Source organism: Papilio machaon, chromosome 12 (genome assembly GCF_912999745.1).
Source record: "Papilio machaon chromosome 12, ilPapMach1.1, whole genome shotgun sequence".
NCBI classification, from domain to species: Eukaryota; Metazoa; Arthropoda; class Insecta; order Lepidoptera; family Papilionidae; genus Papilio; species Papilio machaon.
Genome location: NC_059997.1, coordinates 6123402 through 6138379, shown reverse-complemented (window position 1 = coordinate 6138379; position 14978 = coordinate 6123402). Strand labels below are relative to the sequence as shown.

The 14978-nt window shown below is 30.8% G+C and overlaps 1 protein-coding gene across 1 annotated transcript in view; it reads left to right on the top strand.

Moving 5' to 3' along the window:
* The window catches only part of LOC106718349 (pulmonary surfactant-associated protein D), a 65209-nt gene that overhangs the window by 40663 nt on the left and 9568 nt on the right, over nucleotides 1-14978 (top strand). Inside the window, exon 3 of the mRNA XM_014512416.2 lies at nucleotides 157-216. Within this exon, the coding sequence (XP_014367902.2) occupies nucleotides 157-216 (60 nt within the window). The remainder of the gene's footprint in view (nucleotides 1-156; nucleotides 217-14978) is intronic.

The window sequence follows — 14978 nt, the reverse complement described above, 5'->3', positions numbered from 1 at the left end:
AAATCCGTCAGACAACTTCTTTATAATTTGTTTAATCCTGTAAAAAGATATTGACTGAATAGCTCAATTTCTGTTATTAATATTTTCACATCTCTGAAATCAATGTGTATTATGTCATCTAAATTAAGACTAATTATATATATCTTCTTTTTCCAGGTAGGAGTAAGAAATACACAAGCCCACCTTTTGAAGCGGATTTGGATACAAATGATTATAGTAAGCAGATAGCCTTGACTTTTTTATCTTTTTATTTAACCTTAGTGTTAGCTAAATTAATTTTTAATTCTCATCAGTAATTTTATTAATAATTAAATAATTTTTAAATAATTTTAAATTTAATTAAATAATTTTTTTAATATTATAGTAAAGGTACTGTTAATGCATTGATTCGTTCTCTTTTAATTGCAATATCTTTTCTTTCATTTTTCTTTTTCTTTTCGTGGCTTTCTTTCTTTTGTCTCAGTCAGTCTAGACAATCTTTTTGATTTTTATGTTAATTGATTATTATTTGTCTACGTAAAAATTTTTGAGGTTTTTAGACATTTCTAAATTGTTTACGATCTTTTCATTGGTTTTCTTGGTCGTTAATGTCATCATCATCCTCGTGTTTCATAAGACATTTTTTAACTTTTCATGCAAATTTAATGATTTTGATAAAAAAAATGTTTAGTTTTGTTTCTATTTTATCATTTCTTATTACTTAACGTCTATAATTTTATAATGTCAATTTTTAGTTAAAACTCGTTTGAAATTTTATGCTGTAGATTGTTGTCTATTGTCTATTGGCTGATTTTTTTGTGTAAAAGTATATTTATGCTAAGTTTCTTATATCATCTTCAGAAATGTCGTTTTATTAACATAACCACAAATATATTTTTTAAATACTAAATACTTCGTATAGGCGATTTTGTAATTAGTCATTCCTGTCAATGTGTGAACAAGAAAAAATATTATTAACTATTTTATATGATTTTAAATATTTGGTATGCATCTTAGAATTTCTAACGCGATAGTCTTTAAATATTTATATACAAGCTTTTGCCCGCGACTCCGTCCGTGCGGAATTAAAAAAAAAACCTTAATAAGTAGCCTATGTGTTATTCCAGACTATGTTCTACATCTATGACAAATTTTATCAAGATCCGTTGAGCCGTTCAGGAGATACCTTCAAACAAACTGAAGTAGTAGTAGTAGTAGTAGGAATGTGATGGGCGTCGATGATCACTTTGGTGTTCCCGCCGCTCGTTTGCCCCCTTCGCTTATAAAACAAAAACAAAAACAACTACTTTGTTGATATTATCTTTATGCAAAATACAAAACATAACCTTTTGTAGGGCTATACAAAACCCTACAAAAGGTTATGTTTAAAATAAACGAATCCAATATATAAACCTGTATTACTATCTATAACAAGGGATGGAAAACCAATAGCACGCGTCACAATATTTTGCACAAAGTTTAAATTATTTGATGGCACATCATTAAATAATTCCTAAGAAAATGGCACGTTAATAAATAAATTCGTCATCTCTACTGTGTTGTATTTCCTAATACTTTAAAATAAATGATACATAGCCTTGACAACCATGATATATGACATATCAAGTACTCAAAAACGTTGAACTTTAACATACTCTTATTTAAATTAACAAAAATTTAAAGATGACATATTATCCTCGACATTTAATCGATCGAATAAAATTTTAAATGTTTTACTACAATTTTTTCCAGTTTGTGATTTTAATTAATTAATTGAAGCATAAATTATAACACTATACATATTTATTAAACAATTTAGTTGTCAATATATGTTGCGTAATCCTAAAATATAATGTTACAGAATTAATATTATAATTTAATCCATTAGTATTCATAATTATACGAAGATGTTTGTCCCGGATTTTAAATTTTGCAGAACTGGTGAAAAAAAATCGAAGCTTTCAATTAAACGATATGACAATTGATTCTATTATAGTTTTTCGAGACTGAGTTTTTCAGTCAGTTTACTAAATTCGAAGAGACCTAGGTTTTATTATTAATTTTTTTATACTTTTGGTATGCATATAAAAAAATATCAAATGCAGTCACGCTAGTCAAAATGTTTTCTATCTAGTACAAATCTATAATAATAATAAAACTAGCTGTAGTCCGCGACCCTGTTCGCGCGGAATAAAAAATCTTAATTTGTAATTGATGCAGCCATTCTGGAGATAGAAAATATCTCATACCAAACATTCATCCACCCTTCCATCCATCCAACCATACATCCAAACATTGTCATTTATAAAATTAGTAAGACTAAAAAAAGAAATATTTGTATTTTTTTATGTAACGAATAAACTAAAAAAACTGCTTGACTGATTTCATAAATTCTTTTCTCATAGCAATGCGACATTATCATTGAATAACATAGGCTATATTTGAAACTAGAATTTTAAGTTCCCCGTGGACAAAGTCACGGGTATAAGCTAGTAGTAAATATTTTTATAGAAGTGAAATATCTTACTGACTGACTGCCGATGCCTTAGTTATGCTTGTCACTTAGTATTACATTTCCTTCACTAAATCTGCACTAAGGAACTACGTACTTTATGACCAATTAACAAGTACGACTGTGACAGTATTTTTTCATACTATTATGGAAGAATTTGCAATGCTCCAATAGCTTAATGCGATTAAGTAAAATAAATGCTGGAGTTAAGAAACAATAAGCCGATTTAAGTTAATCTATAGATTAAAACTAAGCGATAAGTGTAGACTTAACATAAAATGCTGCTACTTGCAACTTACATAACTTCGTTGATCTAGTTAACCATTCAAGCGTTTACTACACAGATTTCGTCTGACATGCAGTCATGTGCAGTATTAACGTAAATATATTGGATCCGACTTAGTCAAAAAAACAACTAATTGTAATAGAAATTGTAAAGATTGAACACGAGTTCAATGAAATGGATTGTCATGATTGTTGAACTTTTTTCCATGTGATGATAAATATTATTAAGAGCCTTTTTAATAAAGTGGTAAACATAAATTGAATACCATAAAACAAGATTCCATTGAATTATCGAGTCGATAGTTGTTCTGTCTAGTTGAAGTCATCCTTTACTATTACTTTTTGTTTTATTTTACCACTACCACGACATTATAGTTGCATTTTTCTTTTATGTTGTCTCGACTTTGAAAGACGATTTTTGTGCGTAAAAAATTACTAGTACATATAACCTTCCTCATTCAGTTGTTAATTATACATGTTATTTCAATGTAATAAATAAAATAAATAATATATAAATGTCCTTGAGTTTACTGTCTTTAAATTGTTAATAATTTGGTCACAAATATTGTGGAAAGCTTTTAAATAAGCTCTAAGTTATAAGTATTATTTTTTGATATTTTTTAATAAACCTTATTCTAATGCAAATTAGTATGGGTATATTTTGACGTCTTCAGCCCCCAAAATACAGTTTAATCCCGTTAAATTCACAATTCGAGACACATTTCTTCACTAAGTATACAACGTTTAAATATCATTCCATTAGTTTTGTTAAATATTACCTTTTTTAGCAACAGTTAACCTTTTCTTATGAAATTTTACGTTATGTTACAACACGATAGCGCCGATCATCAAAGACCATATAAATAACCGTCAGCGTTTAAATTGAAGCGATATAGCAAATCTCTTTCAATGCCAGATTTAACTAATTAAATTGGTTATGAAACATTTTTGGACAATTGTTATATTAACAAATACATAGTTTGGCAGATTGATATTATTTTTGTTTCTTTGTAACGAGTAATTTCTTAAAAAAAAATACACTGATATAGAACGTTGAAATAATAGAACGTTGTGCTAGCAGGCATCGGTTTTGATAAAAGTTTCGTTTATAAATGTAGATCGCCAGCTATAGGTTAAGAAAACATTATTTATAAGTTACTCGTATGAAGGGAATGGGAGCATTTCCAAAGTCCTAGACCGCAACGTAATTACTTATTTCTAATTACAAAAGCATTTATAACTTTATACTCCAGTCTGTAATTACTAGCGAGACTGATTCAAAATTAGTAGCTATTGTTATCAAAGGGTACGATGACGTCATCCCGTGGAATGACGTCAATAACCACGGTTCATTGAATTATATTTAATATAACCTCGCCTACGTTTCTAATTATAAGTACAAAGTTATGACGTCACATCAGCCCCTACTCATTCTTGTCAATTTCAAATACGTATTAGCTTCACGTCGAGATTGCTTCTCATTGATACAGGGGTTAATGTATTTTGCTTAACTACGCAGATATGGATTTTCTAAGAGACACTAGTAGTCAGGGGTAGAATATCGGAACATCGAATCATCACCATGTCTTTACAATGCAGAAGTATTAAGAAAAATATATCACAACATCTTTTATTTAAACATAGCTGGCTCACTTAGCGCGGAAATAAAAAAAACTTAATAAGTATCCAGTATTTGTTTTTCCATACTATGTTCTACATCAATAACAAATTTCATCAAGATTTGTTGAGCTGTTCCGGAGATACCTTCTAACAACCATCCATCTAAACTGTCACATTCATAATATTAGTAAGATATGACAATATTTTTCGCTAGTGGAAGCCCACTGTTTGAACATAATCGCAGTTGAAAATTCGTATTTCGAATTCGAAATTGTTCGACAGTGAATTTTTCCTCCAATTTTATTTATGAAGTGATTGCTGCTTAATAACTAGATATTTCGACATTAAACAAATGAAATCAACATAAAAAAGTTTTATTTTATTACTTAGGCGAAAGCTTTGTTTGAATAGCATGAACTTATTGATGTTAGAGTTGTTTCACAATTGATATGTGAATTGTACTAAGGTCAATACTACAATGTTTACTTTCACACTTTGTATTTGCTTACTTCAGTTTTGTAGCAAACATGAATTAAAATAGTTGCACCTTTGATTTTTTTTACTTCTGTTTTATATTCAAATAGACAAATAATTGAAATGTGAAATGAATGGAATTAAATTTCAACTTTTAATCTTAGGTAAACTTGTGAGGTTAGTCTTCCAAAATTTAGATTTTATGAAAAGTCCTTAATTACCTTTCTAAGTTGTGCAGTTTACTATCGCACTTTGAATCGTAATAGTTACATATTAAGTACAAAGGTTTATTGATATAAAACACTTTTTTCGCATCATGGAAACTTACTCCAATAATTATGTTAATGTTACAAAGAACTGTGCACTATATTTTACATTGTCAAAAACATTTATATGAAAACATCTTGTTCTTTCTTTATTTTTGGTTGATTCATAGATCACATGTAAAGATTGTTATCGCCTTAATAAGGAGAGACAACTAATGCTTGAATCAATCACCTTTATAAAAAACGCTTTCTTATTTAACTGATAACTGCTCTTGATTATAGTACTTTAGACAATAATTTAACACGAATTAACTTCCGCGATGAGTAACAAACTTAATAAAGCATAAAAATTATATTTTTCAACCCTTATAAAAACCTGTTAATATGACTTCTATTTTATTAATAAGTCAAAGAATTAAATTTGCTTCCCACTTAGGGTAGAAGCAGAAGGTTAGCGTGGTTTGGACATGTTATGCGTAGGGATGATAATCGTATAAACAAAAAAGTAATGAGATTGAATGTGGATGGCTATAAAGGTAGAGGAAGACCAAAGAAAGTATGGATGGATTGTGTGAAAGAGGATATGCGTAAGAAGGGGGTAAATTCAGATATGACGGCTGATAGAGATGTATGAAGGAGTGTTACATACTGTGCCGACCCTCCATAGGGATAAGGGCAGATTGATGGTGACGGTGGTGAGTGACTTAGGGTAGAATATCGTTTAGCAAATGTTTACCATAAAAATTATAAACTTGGCATATGTTACTGGGTTGTTGCTAGGTTTAGACTTAATTGCATTGTGAGAGGCATAAGATTTTAACGAAATGGGTAGGAAATAAACGTCCTCGACAGTATGTTCAAGAGGCGCCGAGATCAAACCTTGGCCTTTTCAGTTCATTACCAGTGTTTTATAGTAGTACAATGCACCGAGATACTAACGCGACTTCCTTTCTTGATACTTTATGTCCCAATGAGAGGTCCCATTATTTATGTCCGGCTTGTACCATTAAAACTTGTTATTTTTTTGTGTAATAACATGCAAGTAAAAATGTTCTTTATCCCTGCCATAACAATTAAATACATCATTCTTAATCATCCTGCTTAAATATTCATTTAACTTCATTGTAATTTATAAACGTATAAATTAATGTATTAAAAAGGTAACTTCAATTCAAAAAAATAGATCCCATGTTAAAAGAAAATAACTTTTCCCTTTCTATGAGTGTTCTTATAAAAATCTATCGAATAACAAAAGTAAGACGATCAAATTAGTTCAAGACTAATTCAATTTGAAAATGATGCCACTAACTCCTTCGTTTGAATTGAATTAACAATTTTTTTTTTCAATTGTAGCTAATTTATCTCTTACTACTATTTGTTGTATGTATGTATGGATGGGTGGATGTTTGTTAGAAGGTATCTGCAGAACGGCTCAAAGAATTTTGACCAAAATTAGGCATAAATGTAAATCATAGTTTGGAAGGAGGCTATTATTTAAGTTTTTTTTATTCCGAGAAGTCAGTGTCGCAGGCAACAGCTGGTAAAGAACACGCAGGCTATTATTTAGGTTTTTTTTTAATTCCACACAGTCAGTGTCGCGGGCGATAGCTGGTATAAAAATAGGTGTGACAAAACGATTAGCACATTTGCAAAATAATATCGTTATAACGTTATCCAAACTATGTCTTAAAGCCTTGTAAAGGTTAATTCAAATGAAGTGTTTTGTGCGAGCATCGGTTGCGCCATCTTCAGTTGTCGCTACCACGCTTGACCGCAAGAATGTGGCTTTCGATTCGAAGGTTACATAAAAGCTTTGCTTATTTTATCACTATACAACCTTAGTAGAACCGCCACTACCGAGGCGAACGCGCGCTTTGAATTGCTCACGCGCATTTTTTAATTTTATTCTTTATTCGCGGTCTTTCCAGCCAGTGACTAATGAGGTTGACTTGTGGTATTTAACCTCTTTTTAAATTATTATAATCAAAAATCTAATATTGTTTTGTTTTTAAATTTTTCATACTTCATTGTTTTAAATTTTTAATCCGCTGTTAATTACAAAAACCTATATCTATCGTGACCTTGACATTAGTGACAGGAATCGGACGTTCGAATATCTCGTGATGTCATGAAATCTTCGGTGTCGATACTTTTTCTTTATCACGTTTTTATTACTCGAAATCTGACCTAATTCATTTAACTTCTTTTTCTAGCTACTGGAATAAATATTTTTATAAATAATTTTTTACAATATATTTTAGTATTTTTTTAATAAAATATATTATGTAAAAAATATGAAAATAAATGAATATATCATACTAACATTATAAATGTGAATGTTTAGATGGATGGATGGATAGATGTTTATTTGAATGTATCTTTAGAACGGCTAAACGGATTTCCATGAAATTTGGCATAAATGTAGAGCATAGTCTGGAAGAACACATAGGCTACTAATCGAGTTTTTTTAATTCCGCGCGGACGTAGTCGCGTGCGCCAACTAGTGTTAAATATTTTTATTAATTTAAAGGAAAAGACTTCAACGACTAGCAGTAAGTACTGTACGAAATATAACTTTGTTATCTGATCATTCAGCTTTGTTCCAAGGATTTTGATTCATTATGATAATAGCCTGGCCGATTAGTAATATTTATTCCTCGTCAATATGAAAGTAATTATTATTATTATTATTTAAATTCAGATCATAGTTTTATTTGTCTGAACCATGCGCATGCGCAGTATCCAAATCGGTTTAGACTTTAAAAAAAGAAGAGGTTCTCAATTCGTTTGAGTATTTTTTATTTAGTTGGGTACTTTTAATTACATTATTTATGAATGTAATGTGAAGATATCTCTAACTTGTATTACAAGTATGATATCTATATATATAAAAGAAAGTCGTGTTAGTTACACTATTTATAACTCAAGAACGGCTGAATCGATTTGACTGAAAATTGGTGGGCAGGTAGCTTAGAACCAGGAAACAGACATAGGATAATTTTTAACCCGTTTTCTATTTTTTTATTCCGCGCGGACGGAGTCGCGGGTAAAAGCTAGATGACAATAAATGTAGAACAAATCAAGGTTAAGGTAATAAAGATTTTCAACCATTCCAGTTATGTGGTATGCAAGTACTGGCGTAAACACATATACGAGTAGACGTAGGCTATAACATTGTTATTTTAGTCCGCGAGGGAAATACAATTGTGATAAACATATCTTAATGTAACATAAATTGACATCACGTAGCATATTGCATTATATTAATAGTTTATATCTTACTTAATGGTACAAATGCGAATGTTTTTATGTATGTATGGATGGATGGATGGGTGGATGTTTGTTAGAGGGTATCTCCAGAACGGATATCAGTTAAGTTTGGTATATGATCTAGAACATAGTCTCTAAGAACACATAGGCTTATTACTTAGTTGTTTTTTTTAAAATTTCTGTGTAGAGTCTCGGGCAAAAGTTAGTATCGTAGATATAAAAAATATGTATACTAAATAAACATGTATTCAAAACGTAATGATTTAAGTATTGATATTTAGCGGAGAAAAAAAAATAGAACTCTTAGTTTTATTTTTGTTATTTTTATCTTACTAATGTAAAAAAAACAAGACGGGCAGATATTTTTCAAAATTGGATTTTATTTAATATGTTTTTTTTCTATTTAAAAAAAAATATTGCCTTTTTTAATTTCTTTCGTCGTAACTAAGGCAACACTAATCATTTAAATATAGCTTATCTATACGAATAGGTTAGTAGTCGACGAGCATTTTATATAATGTTGAAATTATGTAACAGCGTGCGTGAGTTTCTAAACTCAATGCGACTCAGCGCATGGCAAATTTCAATTTCCTATAAAACTGATACAATATGATAAATACCAGTATTAGCTGCTGATAGATTTCAACAAAGATAGAATTCACTGCTGCATGTCTCTTAAACACTGCAATACCACGACCAATCTTAAGACAAGAATAAAGTGTAAATAATTCCATGTATGGACTGGTGAGTTTGCGTGTTCCAGACTAAATCCGGCCTTTTCAACCTTTATTTTAGGTATGGACGGGAAGGATATGTAGAATAGACCAGGCAAACGATTAAAAGATCAATGCATACACATTATGTTGTTGCAAGCCTCTAGGTAGTGTTCTTAATACCAAGTGGGTTGCTCTTTTGCTGTCTGTATAGTAAATAAAATAAAAAGGTGTCTTTTGTATTGAATGATCTTGTACTCTTAATGAAGTTGTAATGTCTTGTAGAATGCAGCGAATGATTGCGTACTTTGATATTCGATAGTGCAAGTCGCGCATTCCTAGATATGTTACATCGACTAGCCTTACTAGTCTAGTTAAAAAGTTGTATGTTCTACATATTTCAGAGTTAACTTTTTATGTAGTCTATAAAGGAAATAATTTCATTTATATTTTTATACTTGTCCCACCAATGACCTGTTTATCATCAGCCGCACTCACAGATGTTTAATGGTGACTTAAGCGATCCTTTTCTGTGGGTGACAAAGTATAATGTCTTTTATCTCTACAATTAATACGATTTAAGTGTCTGTTTGTAAGAAATTTACCATTTTGCGAACATTACATCTGCGTTACTTAATACGAAAATCCATTTTTTAAAATATTGCATGTCTGTCGGTTCGCAAATCCGCGTTTGTTTTGGGTTATTTTCGAAACGGCTGGACCGATTTTGACGTGACTTTAATGCAAGCTAGCTATTGTTTGCGGGAGTAATTTAGGCTTTTTTATTATTCTGCGCTGACGAAGTCACGGGCTAGACAGCTAGTACACTAACCGTGGGTTTTCGGGACCAAATACTGTCTATAAAACATATCAACATCACTGTCTTTGACAAAACAGAGATGACAATTTTTTAAGCGAAGATTTTGCTCTTAGAAATCCACGGTGAGTTAATGCATTACATTATGATGTATGGACATGCGTAAAGTTTACCTACCTCTCTGCGTTAATGTCATGATGAAATAAATAGAGTAGATAGATATAATGTAGCCAAGTTTTACACTGCCTCAAAAAGTCAGGTAAACTATAGCAAGGAAACAATGGTCAACGTTCGTTTCAAGTTTCATTTTAAACTTGTTTATTAGCAATGATAATCTATATTCAAAAGAGCAAAAATCGATCGTAACTTTTTTCGTTTCCTGCTTTTAAGAAAAAATCACATTGGACATGTTCTTTTGACATTTAACAATGTGATGAAATACTTAAGCGCATTTTAAATATACATAAGAATAATATGTTGTATGTATGAAGGCCTTTTAAGGCTCAAGTGCTAAAGAAATTAACCTTTTTAGCTTATTCGCTAAGGATTTGTTTTTAAGTATATATTATTTTATAACCCACGAACACTTACTAATATTATAAATGCGAATGTTTTGATGGATTGATGTTTGTTTGAAGTTATCTCCGTAACGGCTCAATGGATCTTGATGAAATTTGGCACAGTTGTAGAACATAATCTAGAAGAACACAAAGGCTACTTATTACGTAATTTTTTTAATTCCGCGCGGACGGATTCGCGGGCGACAGCTAATATTAAATGATTTTAATTTTTACACGAGAATTACTTTGAAAATAACTTAAAACTAAGGAATATTTTTTCCAGATATTCTTCTATTCTATCGATGTATTTAATAAAAACTATTGAATTTTGATTGAAAAAATATTTCTATACTTTTATTGCTTCATACACTGAAAAGTTAATGTCTTTTTTATGTAATTAATTACTTTTTTTAAATATTATAAACAACTACATAAAGACACGTACGGAATATACGTAAAAAAACACTTATTTACTGGATTTAAAATATTTAACATTTAAGATCAATGCGAAAACATCAGTTTTATTCGGAAGTCCTGATTAAATCTGTTCATATTTCATAATAATAAAATATATTATAAATATTATATTAAAATATTTTAATTGTCTCACAAATACGCGAAGACCTTTAAGACAGGAAATTAAAAAATATTAAAAATGTTTTCATTGTAAAATCCTTCAGTTTAAAATTATTACTCTTGTATTATATTATTCGTATTCTTGATCTAAAGTAAGATAATGTTTGTAGATTGTTCTAAATATAATACACGAACGACCTGGTTCAATTATTTCTACATCAATTATTATACACATATTCATTTATTACCTTATTATCTAAATAATACATTTTATAAAAAAAAAAATATTATATAAAAAATAATATACCACCGGCTGCGGAATCCCATGACTCAAGCAACCAGTGGTGAGGGCTACAGAGACAGGAACCTCCTCACTATGCGCGCGGTTTCTAAAATAACTGCCTTTTGTATCAGGCCCTTAATCCCAATTACAATATTATTATTATTATTGATCAATAATATGGTGTATTTTTTAATTTGTTGTTAATTTATTGTATTATTTACGTCTAATATATGTTTCCCACAACTTTATTATATAACATTATGTATAACCTACGTATCCTTAATAATTCGAATACACAAACATGTCCTAACAAAACATTCGTATACAAACAAAAGTAAGAACTTCCTAAATTAAAACATAAACTTTTCTATTTTAGGAGTATCAATTACCGTAGGTTTCTGAGATTAAAGTCTCTGTAAACATATGGCCATCTCCGTCATTATCTTTAACAAAACGGAGATAGTATTATGTTTTAAACGGGGATTTTATTCTCAGAAACCGACGGTTTTCAGATTTTTGGATACAGAATTACAACCTGACAAAGGAATAACGATTTTTTATACGGACAGAAATGTAGAATACGTATTTAAAACATGAACAATATTAGATATATTTGATTTATCACAGATGTGTATTAAGTCAACCTAATTAGTAAAAAATATTTACAGATAACCGTATAAACATCTAACCTTAAAACTCAAATAGTAATTTAAAAAATTCTCTCATAAAAGTGGAATAAAAATTATTTAAAATGTACAAACGTTTGTGCGTGCTTCTAATCGTGATGAGTTGGATAGCAGACACGAAGACAGTAAATTTCCCGACGTCGCTCAACAGTATTTCGAAATCAGGTAACTTGTATGACTTATTTAGGGTCATGGTGTTAAGAGAGTTTGACAGGTAACGCTTGAATAACATGCTAACAAATAACGCCCACTACTGTTTTAACTTGCATAACCGTGGTTGTCCTCTGTCGTTACATTCATAGAACATACACACAGATAAATAATGTCATTGAAACAGATGTTATGTTTATGAATGGATGTTTCAGTAATGGGGAAAACTGGAAGCTTGAAGTAGGTGGCACTGACGACCACCGTCCTTACTATGTTTGTTGTTGTGTACGTCCTTACTGTTCCCAACTTCGATATCAAACTCTAGGTCCACGTGAATTTCAATGTGATTTTCCGCCAAATAATTCTTTGAATTCTGATACTATTGATTCTTTTACTTAATAATTCTTTTATAGAGAGGTTCATGGATAACATATCATGTTTAAACACCAATCAAGAATTCACTAATTTCTCCTTTGAGTCATGTAATAACAAGAGATTTCCCCAATATACGAGTACATTGGGCTCACACGGCTCAACAGAAACACAAATATTTGCTTTACTCACAGTTCGTGACACCGATTCGATTCCGGATACCACCTATAAGCTTCAAAGATAACAATAATTTTCTTTTCATTTACGTCATAATATCGTGGATTAAAACGACTTAATTTTTTGGTTTCACTCTTTATTCAGTTGGAAACTTTTGTCCCATTGACATATGAGAAAATCGTGAGAATATATAGTTCCAAATGATCCACACAGCACTACGGCACAATACTAGCCAACATAAGAGATGTAGAGATTGTAGAATACTTCAAATGAAAGACGGGAAATGAGATAATGGGTCTATAGTGGCAATCAAATACAGCGTAGGAAGACCTTCTATATGAAGGACAGATGATGTATCAAACATCGATCTGATTTATGGGCCTAACGAGTAAAATCTTCACTACTTGGTCAATGCCAGTTCTTCTATCTTTTCAGAGTATGGATGTGTAAGTTTGTCTCTTATTGTAAATACTTTTTCAATGTTCAGCAGATGTTCAGGCAGTGATATCTTGACATTTACATTTGAAACGTGACTCAAGTTGTTGCTGGAACGCGATATTCGAATGTCATCGAGCTACGCGCGTGACTCATGAGCGTCAAATTGTTGGCAAGGATAGGGTCAAAATCCTGAAGGCTATTTTTAGCCGACTTCAAAAAGAAGGAGGTTATCAATTCGACTGTATTTTTTTAATATACTACTATCAAAATATCAGATGAAATATCATTTGTGAATAAAAAATAACATTGCACTTCCCTTAATTAACCTTCGCTTATCTTCGTTAGCAAGCAATTTAAAAGAAAAAAAAATTAACACTAAGAAATGAAAATTTAAATTCAAAATATTACCGAATCTCTCTATACAACTCAAAAATATTTTATCAACCAAATATCTTTTCCTCATGTCTCCACTACCTTTATTGCGAACCATTTAATCGATCATATGTCACCAGTACTATGTTTACACAATCAATAAAAACCAAAGTCATGACTGAATTAAATTTACTTGTTTAATTTTTAATACCTTCACGTGTCATCTGCCAATAAAAATGAAGGATCGACATCGTCATTAATTGTGAATTATTTTGAAACAAGCTTGCATATCTGTTCATTTTAACCTTTGCTATTTTTTAACTCCTTCACATCATTTGATGGATTGTAAGGAAAGAAGTTTTCAACGAATATGGAATAATAATACATATTAATTTTTGAATTAATTCCCTATACATCTAAACATCCTTCTTTATTAACACCCAATTGGGATCAAAGGAATTCCTCGAACAACCTTAAATCTAATCTCTTAAAGCTTAAACTCTTCATTGTACTCTACATTGGCATCTACCAGAAACAATATAAACACAGATTATTAACATCGACCCGTCCTTGTTGAAAGACCCTTTATAAATATTGTTATTTTGAACTTACCATCGAAAAAAGTTATATCACTTAATCAATCTTTTAAAATATGTCACTTTTTTCGACAGATGAACCGGATTTTGATGTAACGAAATGATGACTAATGAATGAATAGATTACAAATACTTTATTATTCATAGACCCCACACGCAAATTTGCCTTAACTTTCCCGACATTGGTTTCAAGCATCGTTTGCAAGACTGAGGTTACTCGCGCTAACGTATCATTCGCATATTTATTAACTCGTCCATGAAAATTAAGCCTTTATGCATTTGACATAGAAACTATTATGTCATATTACAGCTGCATGAGTAAAATGGGTTAGGGTTAACATGCGATCCGGTGCAGACGTAACATTCAACCACACAACATTGTTGGGGTAATTGTTATTGTTTATAATCCACTAAAACATTAAGTACTCGATTTACCCGACTAAATCATATGGGTAATAAATAGAATTAATTCTATAATACATTGCATTATAGTCATGTCATATGACTAACTTTTATAACAAGGCACATTTGAGGTTTAGAGCCAGTGCCGGTTTTAACGCTACCAGGGCACTGGGCGAGATTCCTACGGTGCCTTTTTTACCACATCTCGGGAGGGGGCGTAACAGGGTTACGTGAGACTATGTAATTCTCAGACCTATCTGTTCAACGACCTTGACGGTTACCTAACCGCGTTGTACCCTAACACCGGTACTGCCCTCAGCACACTTTTCATTGCAAATAATGGAACATCTGTTTCAATTTTTTTTTATCGATACGTATATTAGGACAATTGTAATACTTAATACATATCTGACATTATTACTCAAACCAT